This window comes from Cervus canadensis, chromosome 4 (assembly GCF_019320065.1).
Source record: "Cervus canadensis isolate Bull #8, Minnesota chromosome 4, ASM1932006v1, whole genome shotgun sequence".
Taxonomy (NCBI): domain Eukaryota; kingdom Metazoa; phylum Chordata; class Mammalia; order Artiodactyla; family Cervidae; genus Cervus; species Cervus canadensis.
Genome location: NC_057389.1, coordinates 3,063,262 through 3,080,547, shown reverse-complemented (window position 1 = coordinate 3,080,547; position 17,286 = coordinate 3,063,262). Strand labels below are relative to the sequence as shown.

General features: G+C 39.6%; 1 protein-coding gene across 1 annotated transcript in view; it reads right to left on the bottom strand.

Annotated features, from left to right (window-relative positions):
* Window positions 1-1,766: 1,766 nt before the first annotated feature.
* Window positions 1,767-17,286, bottom strand: part of PJA2 (praja ring finger ubiquitin ligase 2) — a 70,766-nt gene continuing 55,246 nt past the window's right edge. Inside the window, exons 8-10 of the mRNA XM_043464501.1 lie at window positions 7,973-8,087; window positions 7,462-7,583; window positions 1,767-4,886 (exon numbers count right to left, since the gene is read on the bottom strand). Of these exons, the coding sequence (XP_043320436.1) occupies window positions 4,761-4,886; window positions 7,462-7,583; window positions 7,973-8,087 (363 nt within the window). The 3' untranslated portion in view covers window positions 1,767-4,760. The remainder of the gene's footprint in view (window positions 4,887-7,461; window positions 7,584-7,972; window positions 8,088-17,286) is intronic.

Genomic DNA, 17,286 nt, shown 5'->3' with positions numbered 1-17,286 from the left:
GAAATCATGGTGACTTACTGAATGTCTTGACAGTGAAGGGCTAAGATGTAGTATTTTTCCCTGCATTAGACCTCCTCCCTCTAATATTCACTAAAGAACTGCATGTGATTATAAATTAAAAAGAAAATGGAATAAATTGCCATATCTAGGCATGTTCAGTTCAGTTCAGTTGCTCAGTCATGTCCAACTCTTTGCAACCCCAGATTTAGGAATGTAGCCTTTTAGTAAAACTGACATTAATAATTTTCTTTCTTTTGATTTAATAAAGTTCCCATGTCGAACTCTTTTAGCTCCTAAGAAGTGATTAAGATGCTTTTAAGATTTTTAGCTAAAATGTTCATCAATCCTAAAAGGCAGTGGTAACATCAAACAATGATAGAAAGCAACTGTATTTCCCCCTCATTCTGCACACCAACAAAGAACATTTTTTTGAAACCTCTACCCATGCACAAACAGTAGTAATGAACCTTTAATTCAGAGTCCTTACTTTATAGAGAAAACAGAAACAGAGTGATTAAGTGACTTGTTAAGGTCACATTAATTCAAATATCATTAATTTTTGAGAGAAAAAAGGTAGATTCCCAAAATTACAAAAATGAGGTTGACATTGGTCACTCATCAAATTCTAGAGAAGGTTAACAAATGGCATGTGAGCAGTTAGGAAGGAGGTAGCATGCCTTCACCAAGAGTGAAGCATTTCCAGGTAACTTCATTTGCTTTCCTGATTTAATATACTAGCAAGATTAGGCTACTTCCATAGTGCTTGTCAACCACACCGGACAATATTTCTTATTCTTACAATGTCCTTTTAGGAAACATAAGCATCCAAGCGACTAGTAGTTGCTTCAACAACTGTACCCAAAGCACTGATTGGTGGGTTAAGGTAATCTAGAGGGCCGTCTACAGTGGCATTCTGAAGAGGGCCTGTATCCTGTTTTGTTCAGTATTTATCAGTAACCTGGAGAAAGCCTCTAAACACCAAAGACGTGCTTCATCAAAATTGGGACTGACACAGGCTGGGAGAAGAATCAAGAGTTGCCACAGACCGTGACAAGTTAATTTTAGTAAGGATGAATGTATTCCTTCAATTAGGTTAACAGGAAATTGTGTAAGTAATTATTAGGAACCAGCCTGGCTTACCAGCAATACCTTGAGGTTTAGCAAAAGACAATAATGTGATACATGTGCCTAAAAATGACGGTAATGATAATAACACTGTCAACATATACTAGTTGTAACAGTCATATGAGAATCACCTCGATGATGCCAATAATGCTTCTGGATCCTGCTTTAGTCAGACCACAGAACTGTGTTTAGTTCTAAGCAATGCATTGTACATGAGAGACTGAAATAGTCAATGCCAGCCGGTCTAGAATAGGTATCATGCACGATCTGAGAAAACTATGAAGCCTGAGGGGAGACATGAAGAGGTGGCCATGTAGAAGGAACAAGACCTTTCTGCCTAGCTTCACATGTGTGCTATTTACAGGAACGTGTGGGTGACACTTCTGTAATAATGAAACCCAACCCTTGTAGGGGTGCTGAATGGCTCAACCTCTGGAAGGCCAACAACCACTTCTGTATAGCTGAGTTCTCTTTTAGTCTCTTCCTTCTTAGATCCCAGTGGAAGGACTATAAAATCATGTGCTCAGGAGCCTATTCCAGACTTCCTGTTAAGACCTGTGTTCTTTGCTATTAACACTAAATGCTCGAGGAGGTTACGTTATAGAAGTGATATGACTACACAATTAAATATTAGAAGTGACCACTGGGTATATCCTGTTTATTGTTTATGATTTACACGAAAATTGATGGTCTGGGGTTGTAGAACAATAAACCAATCATTACATTTAGACCTGGGCTTTTGAAAAGCTTGCATTCCATTTTAACAGTTCACATATATTTAACAGCTTATATATAAATCCAGATCACAAATAATCTTAAAGAGTTAGTTAGCTTAGAGATAAACAAGAAACACAAAAGAAAACCACACAGATTTACCTTTAAATATCAGCATTCATATTACAAGAAAGAACATTTAAAAAAAATAAAATTAGGTCAAGTCACTTAACATATAATAGAGAAATGAGAAACAATATTTTAATTAATACTAATACTTCTAATTTACCATCATATATTCTTTACTTTTTCAAACTTTAGTTGCCTTAACTTGTCAGCCTCAGATTATATCAGCTTGTTACAATGACAATTCTAAAATCTCAATTTTCTTTTTTACAGAATTTTTAAGCCAGCTCTTATTGAACTTTTCTCCTTCACAGCAGCTGTTTATAGATAGTAGGGAGCCAAGAATGAAGGGCGGAAACAGATGGAAAGCAAAAAGTACAACAGCTATCTTAAGTTCAGCTCTCAACACTGCTGGTTTAATTTGGAACCAAAACCTCTTAACAACTGGCAGATAATAGCTAAATCTTAATAGGCAAAGAAGAAATATTTTCTTTCTGACAGCTGCTATCTAGAAGAAAACCAAGGTCCCGTTATACTGCCTAAATATAATGTGTGGCTTATTATAGAGAAACCTGTAACAATGTCAGTTTAACCAGTAAGTGTCACAACTGATCATTATTACTTAAAGGAAACAAACAACAACAACAACAAAAATCACACTAACCACAAATTTCCACAATATACACATGAGAATTAACTTTAATCTGATTTGACCCCTTGACACTAACTGATTATCAATGAAATACGGTATGGAAAGATCACAGAGTAGAAAACAAGCAAAGATTAGTTTATACAACAGTGACTATATACATCAGAAGGAAAACATGCTACCTAATGCAACATTAAGGCCTGAATGTAAGCATTTCCAAGTCACAGATGCCCCAAAGAACCTCTAAATTACAAAGTCACCACATTACATGCATGCAATGTTCAGTTTTGTTTTACCCATAAAAGGATACACAGTATTTTGCTGTAAATACCAGACACATTTACAATATATGCAAAAATTAGAATGCAAGTTTTATGTTCCTTATATTTAAGCCTCAAATGTGCCAACAGTGAAAATTCATTTATTTTTAAGAATGGAGAAAAGAGATGGAATATAAATACTCAGAGAAATTACACAAATAAAACGTAAACTTTGCATTTGGGAAACCATATAAACCATTCCTTTTTGTGTCCAAACTAAATTATCAATGTAATACTTGGATGGATGTATACTCATTATGTGCTTTACTATTTTACTTGCTCAAATGTGGCATTCTAAGACCCATCATCATTCTCCGGTCTTGGTATTTAAAAAACCTGTAAGTTAAATATCATGTCCATGTTGATATATACTTGCCTACTGGGTGGGACCACCTAAACAGAGAGCTGTGCAGTCTTAGTTTGGTCACATAATTACAGAGATAACTCTGTGGTCACGTTTCCCTTTAAAAAAAAAACAAAAAACTGTAAGGAAAGCCGATTTCCTCTCTTGTGTAAAAGCTTGTGAACAGGTCTCTTTCAGAGGATAAATTTGAGGTCAGCATCTTTTCTCTTTTATAGACAGGAAATTAACACCAGAGCTGTGTTACTTGTTCAATTCTGTTCACACAGTTACTAGGGAATCATACAATCTATTCCTTTTTCATTCACAGCTTCATTTGACACTATTTCCATTCTGGGTGAATAGTTTTACCAAAATATATTAGTGCAAAGAAACAAAGGCTGATAATGTAATATGAATAATCTCTGTCCAGCAATACTTTAGAATAATAAATTACAACAAAGGAAGGTTTAGACATGCTGTAAAAAGGTATGGTCAAATCTGTCCTGTACTTCATCAGTTTGATGCTTTATATAAGATAGTACAATTAACTTTCTAGTTTTTTTAAGGATTCAGATTTTCCTTTGGGATATAACAGAATGAGTGTTTTAAAACACTTCATGCTTTTTTTTTTCAGACTTTCCAAAATATTACAGAGTCAAAATTACCTTTAACTGTATCCAATATTTGTTATACAAATGTGCCATGAGTGTTCTGGACCTTCAAGTATAACTTTAGACAAATAGAAAGGATCTCATAAGGCCATCTAATTCATCTCACTGCACCAAGCACCGAGTCCAGGTGATTGTTCATATTCTTTACTGACTTGACTTTATGCACATCCACCAGTTCAAATATAATAATTAATTTTCTACCTAACCATTTCAAGACTACAATTAAGATATAAACATTTTGTGATGCTCTAGCCAGAAGTTTTGTTTGGCATTCTAAAAAGTCTTAATTTGAAAGAGTAGATACCTTCTTACAAAACCACTCAGTATTACGAACCAAGAGGTTTTGATGAAGCAACACCAAAGGGACCAAAGAAAAAGCATGCTTTAGAATTCCTTTTTATTTCCAACGAAACCAAATTTTACTACTGTTGTGATCACAATCTTCACATTTGATGCAAATAGGAAAGCTTAATTATAATCACTTAGTGGCAGTACTCCAGACAAAACCAATAATGTGTGCCACATAGATGATTACTTCTTCTGGAGAGAATTAACTGATAAGCTTGACTTTACAATTAATAACATGTTAAACTAAAGAAAATGGATGCACTACTTCAACATTCAGCTTGAAAACATTTAGTACTTTCTGCAAATCTAACTTAAGTTTAGAAAGGTTAATATTCTCTTTCTAAACTATGGCATAGACTATATATAGCATTTTTAATATATTTATATATAATTATTTGCACATCAGATTTAGAAGGAATCTGCAGATTTACTTTGATAGACCGATCTCATTCAAGTGGGAAGGTTTAGGGGGCTTCTGCAGCACTGTCATTTGCAGGGGGGGCGTCACGATCAGGCTCAGAGGAAGCGGCTGCAGGCGTTTCCATCACAGCAGGCGGGAAGTGCCGGCGGCACACAGGGCAGGTCCCGGACTGGAGGGAGAAAAACCGAAGGAGGAAAAAAGCAAGTTTGTAGCCAACAGACGGAAAGGTCTGAATTGCTACCAAGTATCAGAACAGTAGCATTATCCTAAACAAGTCAAATAATGTAAAAAAAAATGAACATCAGCCTACAAAATACAGAGAAGCAGAATTCTGAGGGGATTTCCCCTCGTCCCAATTAGACTCTTAATTTCTTCGAGGGGAACAATGACTCCGCATCAGTTTTGTATGTTATAGGTCACTCATCTTTTCTTCAGTGAGTATTAACTGAGCACCTACTATACTCTCCACTTCAGACTAGTACTACAAGGGTGAGCTGGGAGTCGCAGGGCATGTCCTCCCCTGAAGTGAATTATTATGAATCTATAATGTATGTATTAAGAGAAAGCAGAGACCTAGTTAATTCACATATTTATTAGGTCAAATCATCCCCCTAGGATCTTCCACATACATAGTAAAGCCTCACTCTGGTGTGGTACAGATACATCAAAGCAGATGGACTGCAGCCCTTCTTTATAAGCCATACACTTCCTTTTCAGAAAGTTAAGAAGAGTTAGGTGCCTTCTGAAAAATAAAACAAATCAATGAGGGAAGGTAGGACAGGGAAGGCAGTTAAGACTGGAGTACATGATTTTAGGACCAATGGCAGATTACAGAGATTGCCATCTGGTGATAGATAATCCCCTCACAAATCTTCTTTTTCCCAGAGATCTCCCTGATAGAAAACAGGTTGAAGAAATCATGCTGCTGAAGGTGACAAAGATATGTATCTTGGGAACCTTCGCCCCAGAGGAAAGGCTTCACACTATGCTGCTTCCTGACAGGAGAGAGACTAAAGAAAGTACGACTTTGGGTTAAGGCAAAATCATTGACAATTCAAGACTGTACAACGTAAGTAATATTGACAATTCAAGAATTTAATTCAGCAAACAGGTACAGTGCACTTGCCATAGAGATTGAACCAAAAGAGCAACATCTGAGAGTCAAATAGAGGAGTCCAGTCTCAACCAAGCACATTCCAGGCGTGGAACCTTGCATGAGTGACAACCACTAGGAAATGAGAGTAAGGACACCAGTATGTTCCAGAGTGGTTATCAGGACCAAGTGGGAAAACGCACGTGAATCATTCAGGCGTGACACACAGCAGGCACGGCAACACGAGCCCCTCGCGAGGTTCTGATACTATTGCGGAAGTTTAAAGAGAGGGGATGCTAAGAGTAGAAAAGGTGGGATTTAAGCTGGACTTCCTAGAACATCTATTTTTACAGTAAGGGGATGATCACACCAGGCTAGGCAGACATGAGTAAAGGTACAGAGGAGTAAATCTGAAGGACAGACTAGATCCCAGAAGGCCTTGAAAGCCTAGACAGAAACTTTAGATATTATAAAGGAATAATGAACACTTCTACACTGGATTTGAGAGATATTAACCAGAATTTTGACAGAGATGAAGCGGCAGTAGAAGGGGAGCAAAACCAAAGCAAAAGAAGGGAAAGAAAAGGGAGGAAGGAGAGGGTGGAAGTGAGAGAGGGGAGATGAAAGGAAGCGGTTATGGAGGAGACAGAGAGCCGTATCTGTAAGTAATCAAGCTGGGAAAGCGATCTGGGAGCTTCTACTGAACTGCATGTAAATATCCTTTATGCAAGAATAGAGTTCACTGAGATTTAAAGAATACTTTTTAAAGTAATTCAAATATACTTAAAAATTATTGGGTAAACATTAAAAAAACAGTATATAAAAATTTGCATCAGAGGTACTTGGTAGGTTATTAAATATCATACACATTTTTACTTTACATTTTAAATATTTTATTGAAGTATAGTTGATTTAGAATGTTTGTTAATTTCTACTGTATGGTGAAATGATTCAGCTATATATGTATTCTTTCTCCTATTCTTTTCCATTATGGTTTATCACAGGATATTGACTATATGGCCTGTGCTATACAGTACGACCTTGTTGTTTATCCTCATTGTTGCAGATACCGTCTCGTATTAGCAGGATATCTGTACAATGTTACAGTACTCTGAGTAGTCCCAAAGACTTCCTGGCTTAAGATATTTTTGAAAACATCAAATTTCAGAGATATAATCAAGATCTAACTAGTTTTATCCTAACGTCATTTTCTTATATTGTTTTCTAGAAAATTTTAGTACGTTAAAGGGATTCCCTGATGGCTCAGGTAGTGAAGAATCTGCCTGCAGTGCAGGAGAACCAGGTTCAATCCGTGGGTAGGAAGATCCCCTGGAGAAGAAAATGGCAACCCGCTCCGGTATTCTTGCCTGGGCAATCCTATGGACAGAGGCGCCTGGCAGCTACAGTCCATGAGGTCAGAGAGAGATGAATACCCCTGAGTGACTCACACTTTCACACTTAGTAAGGTGAAATAGCTTGACATTACCATTAATCTGTAATCATTAACAGGTAGCCAATTTTAAACACTAAGTTAAAAAATATTTTGAGTATGCAGCTAAGTATAACAGGCTTAAAAAACACTACTATTGTCATTAACTTATAGAAGAAACCATTAAAATATTAATTCTAAAAAAGTAAATCTGCAACTCACCTTTTGTAGCCAAATTGAGACACAAGGTTTGTGAAAGAAATGGTGACAGGGTAACTCTGTTGCTATGTCATCCTTAATATACTCACTGCAACAGATTGGACAGCACTGCTCCTGACCAATAGCTGAAAACAAATAATGTGATTTATCAATCCCACAAAGTTCAATTTTAATAAAACTGAAATCCAACACATTAACTCATAAATGATAACTACAGAAGATGAAAGAACCAGAATTTGATCAATTAATTGGCAAATGTATTTCTGCTTAATGCATGACAATTTGGAATTTAATAAACATTGCTTTTGTAGAAAAGTTGACTAGAGAACATTTGTCCCAACCTATCACTTGATAAATTTAAAAATTCCATTAGGTAAGTTTGTCAGAACTAAGTTTCATAGGAAATCTAATGAAAGTTTCTGACAGTATTTTTATCTTCTATGTGCACTGGTAACATACTTGAATATGCAACATGTCATTTGGCACATTTATTAGACATAAACTTTGCTCTTACCAGTGTGATCTTCAAGAACAAGCGTCTCTGGAAGACCATCAATGCTCTCCTTACTGGCTGGTGGATTGGCCACTTCAACATCCACTGCAAGAGACTCTAAGTGTGCCAGGGCAGTCTGAAAATGGAAAGTCATATCACTTTGTTAGATATACTTTTTAAGCAGCAATGAAAACCATGTTTAAAGGTGTCATCTAAAATCACATCCAGCATTACCCCTCATCCTGTTGGTTTCTTTTGCTGCGGTTCCTGCACTGAACCAAAAATATCATAAACATAGGGGAAAAAACAAATAAACAAACCTATTTCTCACAAGTACAACAAAAACCTATTTTGTCTCAATAACAATTTATTTGACCATCATACTTATATTTTCAAAACAGTGGTTACCTCTTCTAACTTGTGAGTTTCTGTGTGAGATCAATCACATGAAAGAAAGCAACATTTTGGACAGATTCAACTGGTGAAAGTAAAACGTGGCCAAGGTTACAAGATGTTCAAGGTAGGGAGGCGAATGACGCGCTCCTGAATGGCAACATCTACTCCTGGCACAGAGTCCGTGCGCCCACGTTACCAGTTCACCAGCACTGGCACAACCTGTTTTACTGCACTTGGCAGATACTGCTGTTTTTACGAACCGAAGATTTCCGGCAGCCCTGCCTCAAACATATCTATAGTGCCACTTTTTCCAACAGCATTTCTCATTTCATGTCCCTGTGTCACATTTTAGTAATTCTCACATTTCAAACTTTTTGATTATTATTATATTTGTTACGATGATCTGAGATCAGTGAACTTTGCTGTTACTACTGTGACTCACTGAAGGCTAAGATAATGGTTAGTATTTTTCAGCAATGTAGTGTTCTTAAATTCAAGTATAAACATTTCTTTAGACATACTGCTACTGCATACTGAATACAGTATAATATAAACCTAACTTTTATATGCACTGAGAGACCCCAAATTCATGTGGCTCACTTCACTGTAGTGCTCTTGGACTAAATCTGTAACCTCACTGAGACATGCCCGTAACTCCCAGTTATCTGGGTTGTGAACTTTATCTAGGGACTCAAATGTCTGGAAAAACTCACTATTCTAAGAAAGACAGGAAGACCAGCAGATCATATGACCATCTAGTAGGAGTCAGCCTCATCCTTTTGTGGCTTGATTAGCCCTTTTGACTACAATTAAGTTAGAACTGTAGACGGGACCTACACTCACAAGATCTAAAAGGCAGAAACAAACCAAATATCTACTGATGAATGAAAGAACAAACTGGTTAGTAAAGGTAAGTATATCATCAAATTCAGAATACTTTGATACCGTAATATGGTAGTATATTAACCATTTTACTGAGTATTAAGGTTAAAGGATGTGGTCATGTATGGATGTGAGAGTTGGACTATAAAGAAAGCTGAGCGCCTAAGAATTGGTGCTTTTGAGCTGTGGTGTTGGAGAAGACTCTGGAGAGTCTCTTGGACTGCAAGGAGATCCAACCAGTCCATCCTAAAGGAGATCAGTCCTGGGTGTTCATTGGAGGGAGTGATGCTGAAGCTGAAACTCCAGTACTTTGGCCACCTGATGGGAAGAGCTGACTCATTTGAAAAGACGCTGATGCTGGGAAAGATTGAAGGCAAGAGGAGAAGGGGATGACAGAGGATGAGATGGTTGGATGGTATCACCGACTCCATGGACATGGGTTTGGGTGGACTCCCAGAGTTGGTGATGGACAGGGAGGCCTGGCATGCTGTGGCTCATGGGGTCGCAAAGAGTTGGACATGACTGAGCGACTGAACTGAAATGAAGGTTAAAGCATAAGAGTATTAAAAATAAGTATACTACAATAACTTGCTAATGAACATTCAATATACAAAGAGAAACTGGGACATCAAAAACCTAAGTGGGGAATAAAAGGGCAGAGTTTTTTGCATGCAACTGAAGCTGTTACCAGCAAAAAATAAGGTTATTAAGATGTCTTATTTAACCCTCACATAAATCATAAAGCAAAAATCTACATTAGATTTTTGTGTAGATAATACATCTACATTATCTACACAAAATTTTGATAATGAAAAGCAAGTCACAAAGAAGACAACAGGAGAGGGAGAAAGGAACAAGGGAACTACAAAACAGCCAGACAATAATGAGTAAGGAAGAATTAGTAGCTTCTTACCATTCTCCACCCTGGAGAAGGAAATGGCAACCCACTCCAGTATTCTTGCCTGCAGAATCCCATGGACAGAGGAGCCTGGTAGGCTACAGTCCACGGGGTCGCAAAGAGTCGGACACGACTGAGTGACTTTACTTTCACTTTACCATTCTCCAATCAAAAGGCATACAGTGGCAAAAGGAGAAAAAGAAGACCCAACTCACCACAAGCTACTTACAAGAGACTCACTTCAGCTGTCAGGAAACACACAGCCTCAAAGTAACGGGACGGAAAAAGATATTCTGTTCCAGAGAGACCAGAGAGCAGGGGCAGCTCTACTTGCATTAGATAAAAGAGACTTTAAGCCAAACACTGTAGTAAGAGGCAAAGATGATTACCATATAAAGAATCTACTCATCAAGAGGATGTAACAATCATAAAAAATATGTACCCAATAATAGAGAACCTAAGCATAGTAAGCAAGTAAAAATAGATCTGAAGTGAGATTAGACAACAGTAAGGTAGTATCAGGGGAGTTCAGGAACTCACTTTCAGATACATTACTCAGACAAAAACCAAAAAGGAAACACTGGACTTGGACTCTACTTTAGGTAAAACAGACCTAACAGACAGATACAGAACATTCCACAAACAGCAGCAGAACATACATTCTTCTTGGATGCACATGGAGCATTCCTCAGGTTAGATCCTACCTCAAAGCGAGTCTTGACAAATCTGATAAGACTGAAGTCACACCAACTATTATTTCTGACCAAAATGGCAAGAAATTAAAAATCAAAAACAGGAAGAAACTGGGAAATTCACAACTATGTGGAAATTAAACAAAACACTTCTGAATAACCAACGGGTTGTTCACATGTTCAATATGCCAAAACTTACAGGATGAAGCAAAACCAGATCTAAGGGACGTTTATAACAAAAAAAGTCTACATTAAAAAAACAAAAAAGGAATTACTCAGGCAACCTAACTTTACACATTAAAATTTGTATAGAACCACAAAAGACCCTGATCATGAATAGCCAAAGCAAAGAACAAAGCTGAAGGCATCACATTTCTTGATTTCAAACTATACTATTGAAGTATAGTGATTAAAACAGTATGGAACTGGTATAAATACAGCACACATACCAATGGAACAGAATCAAGAACCCAAAAATAAACCCTGGAAAATATAAGACCTGATAAAGGAGCCAGGAATACTCAATGGGGAAAGAACAATCTCTTCAATAAATGGAACTGGGAAGACTGAAAAATCACATGCAGATGGATAATCACATGCATAAAACTGAATCCCTAGAAGAACTGATGCCTTTGAACTGTGGTGCTGGAGAAGACTCTTGAGAGCACTGTGGACTGCAAGGAACTCATACCAGTCCATCCTAAAGGAAATCAACCCTGAATATTCATTGGAAGGACTGACGCTGAAGCTGAAGCTCCAGTACTCTGGCCACCTGATGTGAAGCGCCGACTCAATGGAAAAGACCCTGATGCTGGGAAAGACTGAAGCTGGGAGGAGAAGGGGACAATGGAAGATGAGATGGTTGGATGGCATCGGCTCAACGGACATGGGTTTGAACAAGCTTTGGGAGATGGTAAAAGACAGAGAAGCCTGGTGTGCTGCAGTCCACGGGGTTGTAAAAAGTCAGACATGACTCGGTGACTCAACAAGCACCTTACACCACTCACAAAGTTAACCTGACACGGACTAAAGACTTCCACCTAAGACCTGAAACAGCAGACTTCCAGTTAGAAGGTCAGTCAGTCCTGGGGATTCAAGGTGGCAAACTGATCACAGATGACAGCACTGTACTACATTCCTGAAATAAGGTAAGGGAGTAAACTTTAAATGCTCTCACCACAGGACAGAAACGGCAGTTATGTGAGGTGGCAGAGGTTAACCACCCTCCCGTGATAATCACTGCACAGTACGTAAGTGCATCAAGTCCACACGCTGCACGCCTTGTGTGCCTGTGTGCCAACTCGCCTCAGTCACGTCGGACTCTGTGCGGCCCCACGGACTGTAGCCCACCAGGCTCCTCTGTCCATGGGATTCTCCAGGCAAGGACACTGGAGTGGGTTGCCGTGCCATCCTCCAGGGACCATCCCGACCCAGGGGCTTTACCACTAGCACCACCTGGGAAGCCCTACAGCCCACCTTAGACCTACACAATGTTACATGTCAATTATATCCCAATAAAGCTGGAACAATGTGGTACATACACACAGTGGAGTACAATTTAGCGTTGAAAAATAAAGGAATTCTGATACATGCTAAAACAAGAATGAACACTGAAGGCATTATGCTAGGTGAAATAGGTCAATCACAGAAGGATAAACACTGTATCCCTGACATGAGGTACTTAAAGTAGTAAAATTCACAGGACAGACAGCAGAACGAAGGCTGCCACAGAATGAGAATCGGAGGGATGTGGTTATTGTTTATGTACTTAATGCCCCTGAACTGTATACTTAAAAATGGTTAGAATGGTAAATTTTACATTATATGCCTGCTACCACAATACAAAATAAACTAGGCTTTCTAGGCAGGAATACGATTCTGCCTGATTGTTAACACTGTGTTGTCTTGGATGGCAAACATAGTCTTTTTTTTTTTTTTTTTTACATATCAACCATTTAATCAAACTTACATATTATTGCATTTTACTTTCACAAATAGCCCCAGTGTAGTTCCTGCCATGTAGTAAATTGTCATCAAAAAATAACTATCAGGTGATAAATAAATGGAGATAGAACCATCTGAAGTTGGCTGTTCACTTCTGAGAGAGCAGGCTTGAATTTTTTCCCAAGGACTTTGTTTGGTAACTACCTTGCCCCCTTGCACAGGGGCCTGGAGTAACTAGGGGTGACTTTGGAACCCACACCAGCAAATCTCTGTGCTCCATCTAAACACAGAAATTTGCACAAAGGTGGGCAAGGATCAAGTATGGTTATTTGGAGTTACCTTTGAATGATGACTATAGCTGCTGGACAAACATAGTCTTTTGTATACTCCTCATAATCCAGCCTAGGTATTTCAGCAACCATCTTTCCAAAAAGAATTTGAGAAGAGTTACAACAGAGTATAGGGCCAAGGCCAAAGCAAAGTCAGGATTGGAAAAAGAAAAAGCAAAGAAAGCTTTTTTGTGAAAGTTAATAAACACAGTTAATGACACTGAACCCCAAGTTTGACTCTGGATTTGCAGGCAGATACTGCAAAAAGAAAACCAGTGTGCCAGTAATAGAATTATTGCCTCTCAGCTCCAAATTCACCTTTCATTTCCATTCTGTGAAAACAGATCTGGGCCTTTTAAATATTCTTCCTTTGTCACAGGCTCAGTCAATAGAGGGTGCTGTAGAGACAGGAGGAAAGGACTGCTGCTGAGTTCCAGTGGGCTTGCCCCGGGCAGAGAGGAAGACTTCCAGTCTCTATCCTTACCTTGGCATCTGCACCACAGGGCTTCTGCCCCGGCTCCTGCAGTGACAGGCTTCCCTAGCACCTGGCTCCAGAAGCACACGCACTCTCCCCAGTGCCTCACAGCTGCAGGGTAAGGTGGCCAGCAGCCTCCCCTGGCACTCGTCGTGGGTGGTTTTATAGTAGGAGTGCTTCCAGTTAGTCATTTCCCTGGGAACAGCTTCTCGAGCACTCCAAAGCCAGATTTTTGCCAAAAACCAGAGGGCAGATTTCCAGCAAGCTCTGCCAGCCCAGCAGTACAAACACTTGTCTGAGAACCACGGTTGCGTCCTCTTCAACACCGTCTGGATCTTAACCCTGGGGGCAGAGAGGCAGAGTGCTTCATCTCAGCCCTAAGGCTATCCCTTCAACCTACTATTCCTATATTCTTCAGAATTCACTTTACTCGGGCTTCCCAGGTGGCACAGTGGTAAAGAATGTGCCTGTCAACACAAGAGACACAGGAGAAGTGCGTTCGATCCCTGGGTCAGGAAGATCCCGTGGATAAGGAAATGGCAACCCACTCCAGTGTTCTTACCTGGAGAACCCCATGGACAGAGGAGCCTGGCGGGCTACAGTCCACGGGGTCACACAGAGTCAGAAACAATCAAGTACACACACATGCAGCCTTGTCCTGTTCAAATTACTGTTTTCTCTCCTGTGACTGAGCCCAGACTGACAGAACTGGTGTCAGGCACGACTCCATGAAGCAAGAATGGGGCTGGTGTGGCGGCATCTTTCAGCTTGAGCTCAGTGCTGAGCTCCTCACCAACTGGAGCGGGATGCTCTCAAGGCACAGGCTGCAGTGACACCAAAATTAAACTATCTGTGGTGCGATGCAACGAAGTGCCAACCAAGGCACGTCTTGGGAACCCAGCTGTCTGCCCCACCTGACCTTATGGCAGTAACAATGACTACATAAACTGTGACGTGTGATGGACCCTTCTGAATGTCCCTGCAGGCTCACAAGGAGAAAAGGACAAACCTGGGCCCACTAACTTTCAAAGGGAAGCACAGTATGAGAACCAGAGTGTGCCCATGATGGCCCTGGAAAAAGATCTCTTATTTCTGAAAATCAAACATATATTTCAAATTAATTCTAAGTCTTGTCAAGTTTCTCAAAAATTGTACCACTGACTGGTTAAAAAACAGGATTCTAAAACTCAGAACAAGGATATGTGGCTGCAATCAGATGTAACGGTTTTGAATCCTCACGTCACTCTGAGTGTCCTTTACCAGCAGGAGCAGCTGACCATCCACAAACCACTTTCCTCTACTTGAAAACCCGGGGATAACTGCGTACAGAGCGTTCATCTCTCAGTACTTCCACCCCCAACAATAAAGTTACCAGAAGACTGCAGCAGCCGGAAAAGGCAAGATGACTGAGGACACGAGACTCCTGAGAAATGCAGGCTTGGGTCCCACCCCAAAGTAAAGAGCCCTAACCAGGCAGATCCTTGCTGAAGAAAGGGAAAATAAGGAAAAAGGACACTGTATCAATTACAGCCTGTGACCAAACACAGAAAGAAGGACTAGTGACTTTGCAGATTTTCTATCTGCTTGTTATACGTGTATGTTTATCTGCATCTACTAACCATTTTTTCCATCCTTCCCATTTTTATTTTATACAACAATCAACTTTACAATTTAATCTTTATATTAAATAACATTCAGTATGACTGACTTAACTTGTGGAATCATTAACATAGCCAGCAATGAATGCAATGACTCTTGGGGCTCTTCATCCGCTCATCGGGGGAAAGAGTGAAAACTTCTGTTGCATCCTGTTAGACAGAAACATAACTGTTGTGGATTGGATGGGAGTTCAAATGTTTGTTGAAAGGGGTATACACAGTCCAAGCAGTCAAAGATACATGGACTGCTCCTATGACCAACTATCATTTCTCGGGTCTAGATTCATTACTTCTACGAGCTCTGTGAGGATGGGTCTGGGCTGTTTACATACTTTCCCTCCTGACAGCTATCATGAGGATGCCGACGAGCCGGCGGAACAGGGAAAGGCCTTGGCTCCGGATCCTCGTGAGAAGCCCGACCAGCTTCTGGGGCACCAACAGCCTTCTCCAGCAGCAGATTCCTGCAGCGAACACAGCTTCTCTGGCACCCAGCTCTTGCAGGGCATGCGGCCAGTAGGCTTCCTCAGCCCCCACCACGGACAGAGCGTTCTAGGCAGACATCACCCTCCAGGGCTGATCTTCCCCGAGTTCTGCCAGCCAAGGACCACGGTGACTTCTCTGCTATTCACTGAGCCACGGCTGTGCCGTCCCCACCAAGGTGTGGACGCCAGACACCGAGCAAAGTGCGAGCTCTTCCGTGGGTGGTCCCGGGTGCTGGCTGCTCCTGGTGTGTGCTTTTTCTATATTCTTTAGAACGATCTTTGTTACTAAACACTCCCCTTTCATTATAATCCCTTTTTATAGTGATTTTTACATATATTGAAATCTCAGGTATTTATTAGTACTACAAATATGCAGTCATCAGAGGAATAATTAACCCGTTGACACAAACATGTATTAAAGCATAGTTAGCCTGGAATAACCTCCCCAAATGGACCTTCCTATAAATAGTATCCCTTCTTTTTGTTTATGTGTAGCACAGATGAGTTCTCTTTATATTAAAACTTTCCCATAAAGAGATAGGGAAATGGAAAGGCTGTTACTTGTCTCTTCTTTCTCATGAATAACTACAGCTGCAATCATGAATGTCCTTCAATTCCCTATGTACTTCTCAAGGTAAACTCTGCAAGAACTCATCTGTAAATTTCAATATATGTAAAAATAATTTATTGTCTTGGCACTTACATATATTTAAGATGATCTGGGGTCACTTATAAGCAACAAGGGCAAGAAAGACCACTTTATAGCCACTGCTATGAAAATCCATAAAAATCTGTCTACACCTAGTACAAATATATATTCAAACATTAGTCCAAGTGTCAGAAAGACAGCTGGATGGCCTAAACAGCCTTAAAGCAGCACAGTCCTTTGTTAGCACAGAATCTAGTTTCTAAAGAATAAAATAATTTAGTTTTTAAAGAATGAAGACATACCAAATGATTTATTATGGACTTTGAATGACCACTAATTCCAGACTTGTTGGATGATTACCACTTGGCTGACTGATAATTTGAAGGCATTTTTGAATATAGCCATTTACTGAGAGCTTGTGACAGCACCAGGTATTTTGCTACATTCAAAACTTTGTTATTCCCATTTTGTAGATGAGGACCTACAACTTAAAGAGGTTAAGTCAACTATCCAAGGTTACACTGCCTAAAAGAATCGCTCTAACTCAGAAGTCTATGTGTTTATCTCATTTACTATCTTTCTAAGGCCTACACTCCAGTGTATATAAGTGCTCTGTAAAACTGTAAAGATTTTCCTCAGGCCTTATGGGTATGGAGAGTCTTAAGAGACCAAATTTCAATTAACTTTCTTATGTAATCTTTCTTCAAAGGAATCTGCCTAACAATGCACCTCCAATCACAGTATCATGCTGGCTCTCCTACTCCACATTCCTTTTTTATACTCACCTTTTTTTCCACTTTATAAATAAAAGCATACTTCTTTCCCATTCAGAGGGGCAATCTGAAATAGTGGTGTCAAACTGAACTATAATGACCAAAAAACAAATCTTTGTGGATGACTTCCAATTTTCCACTTTCAAAAAAAAACTGA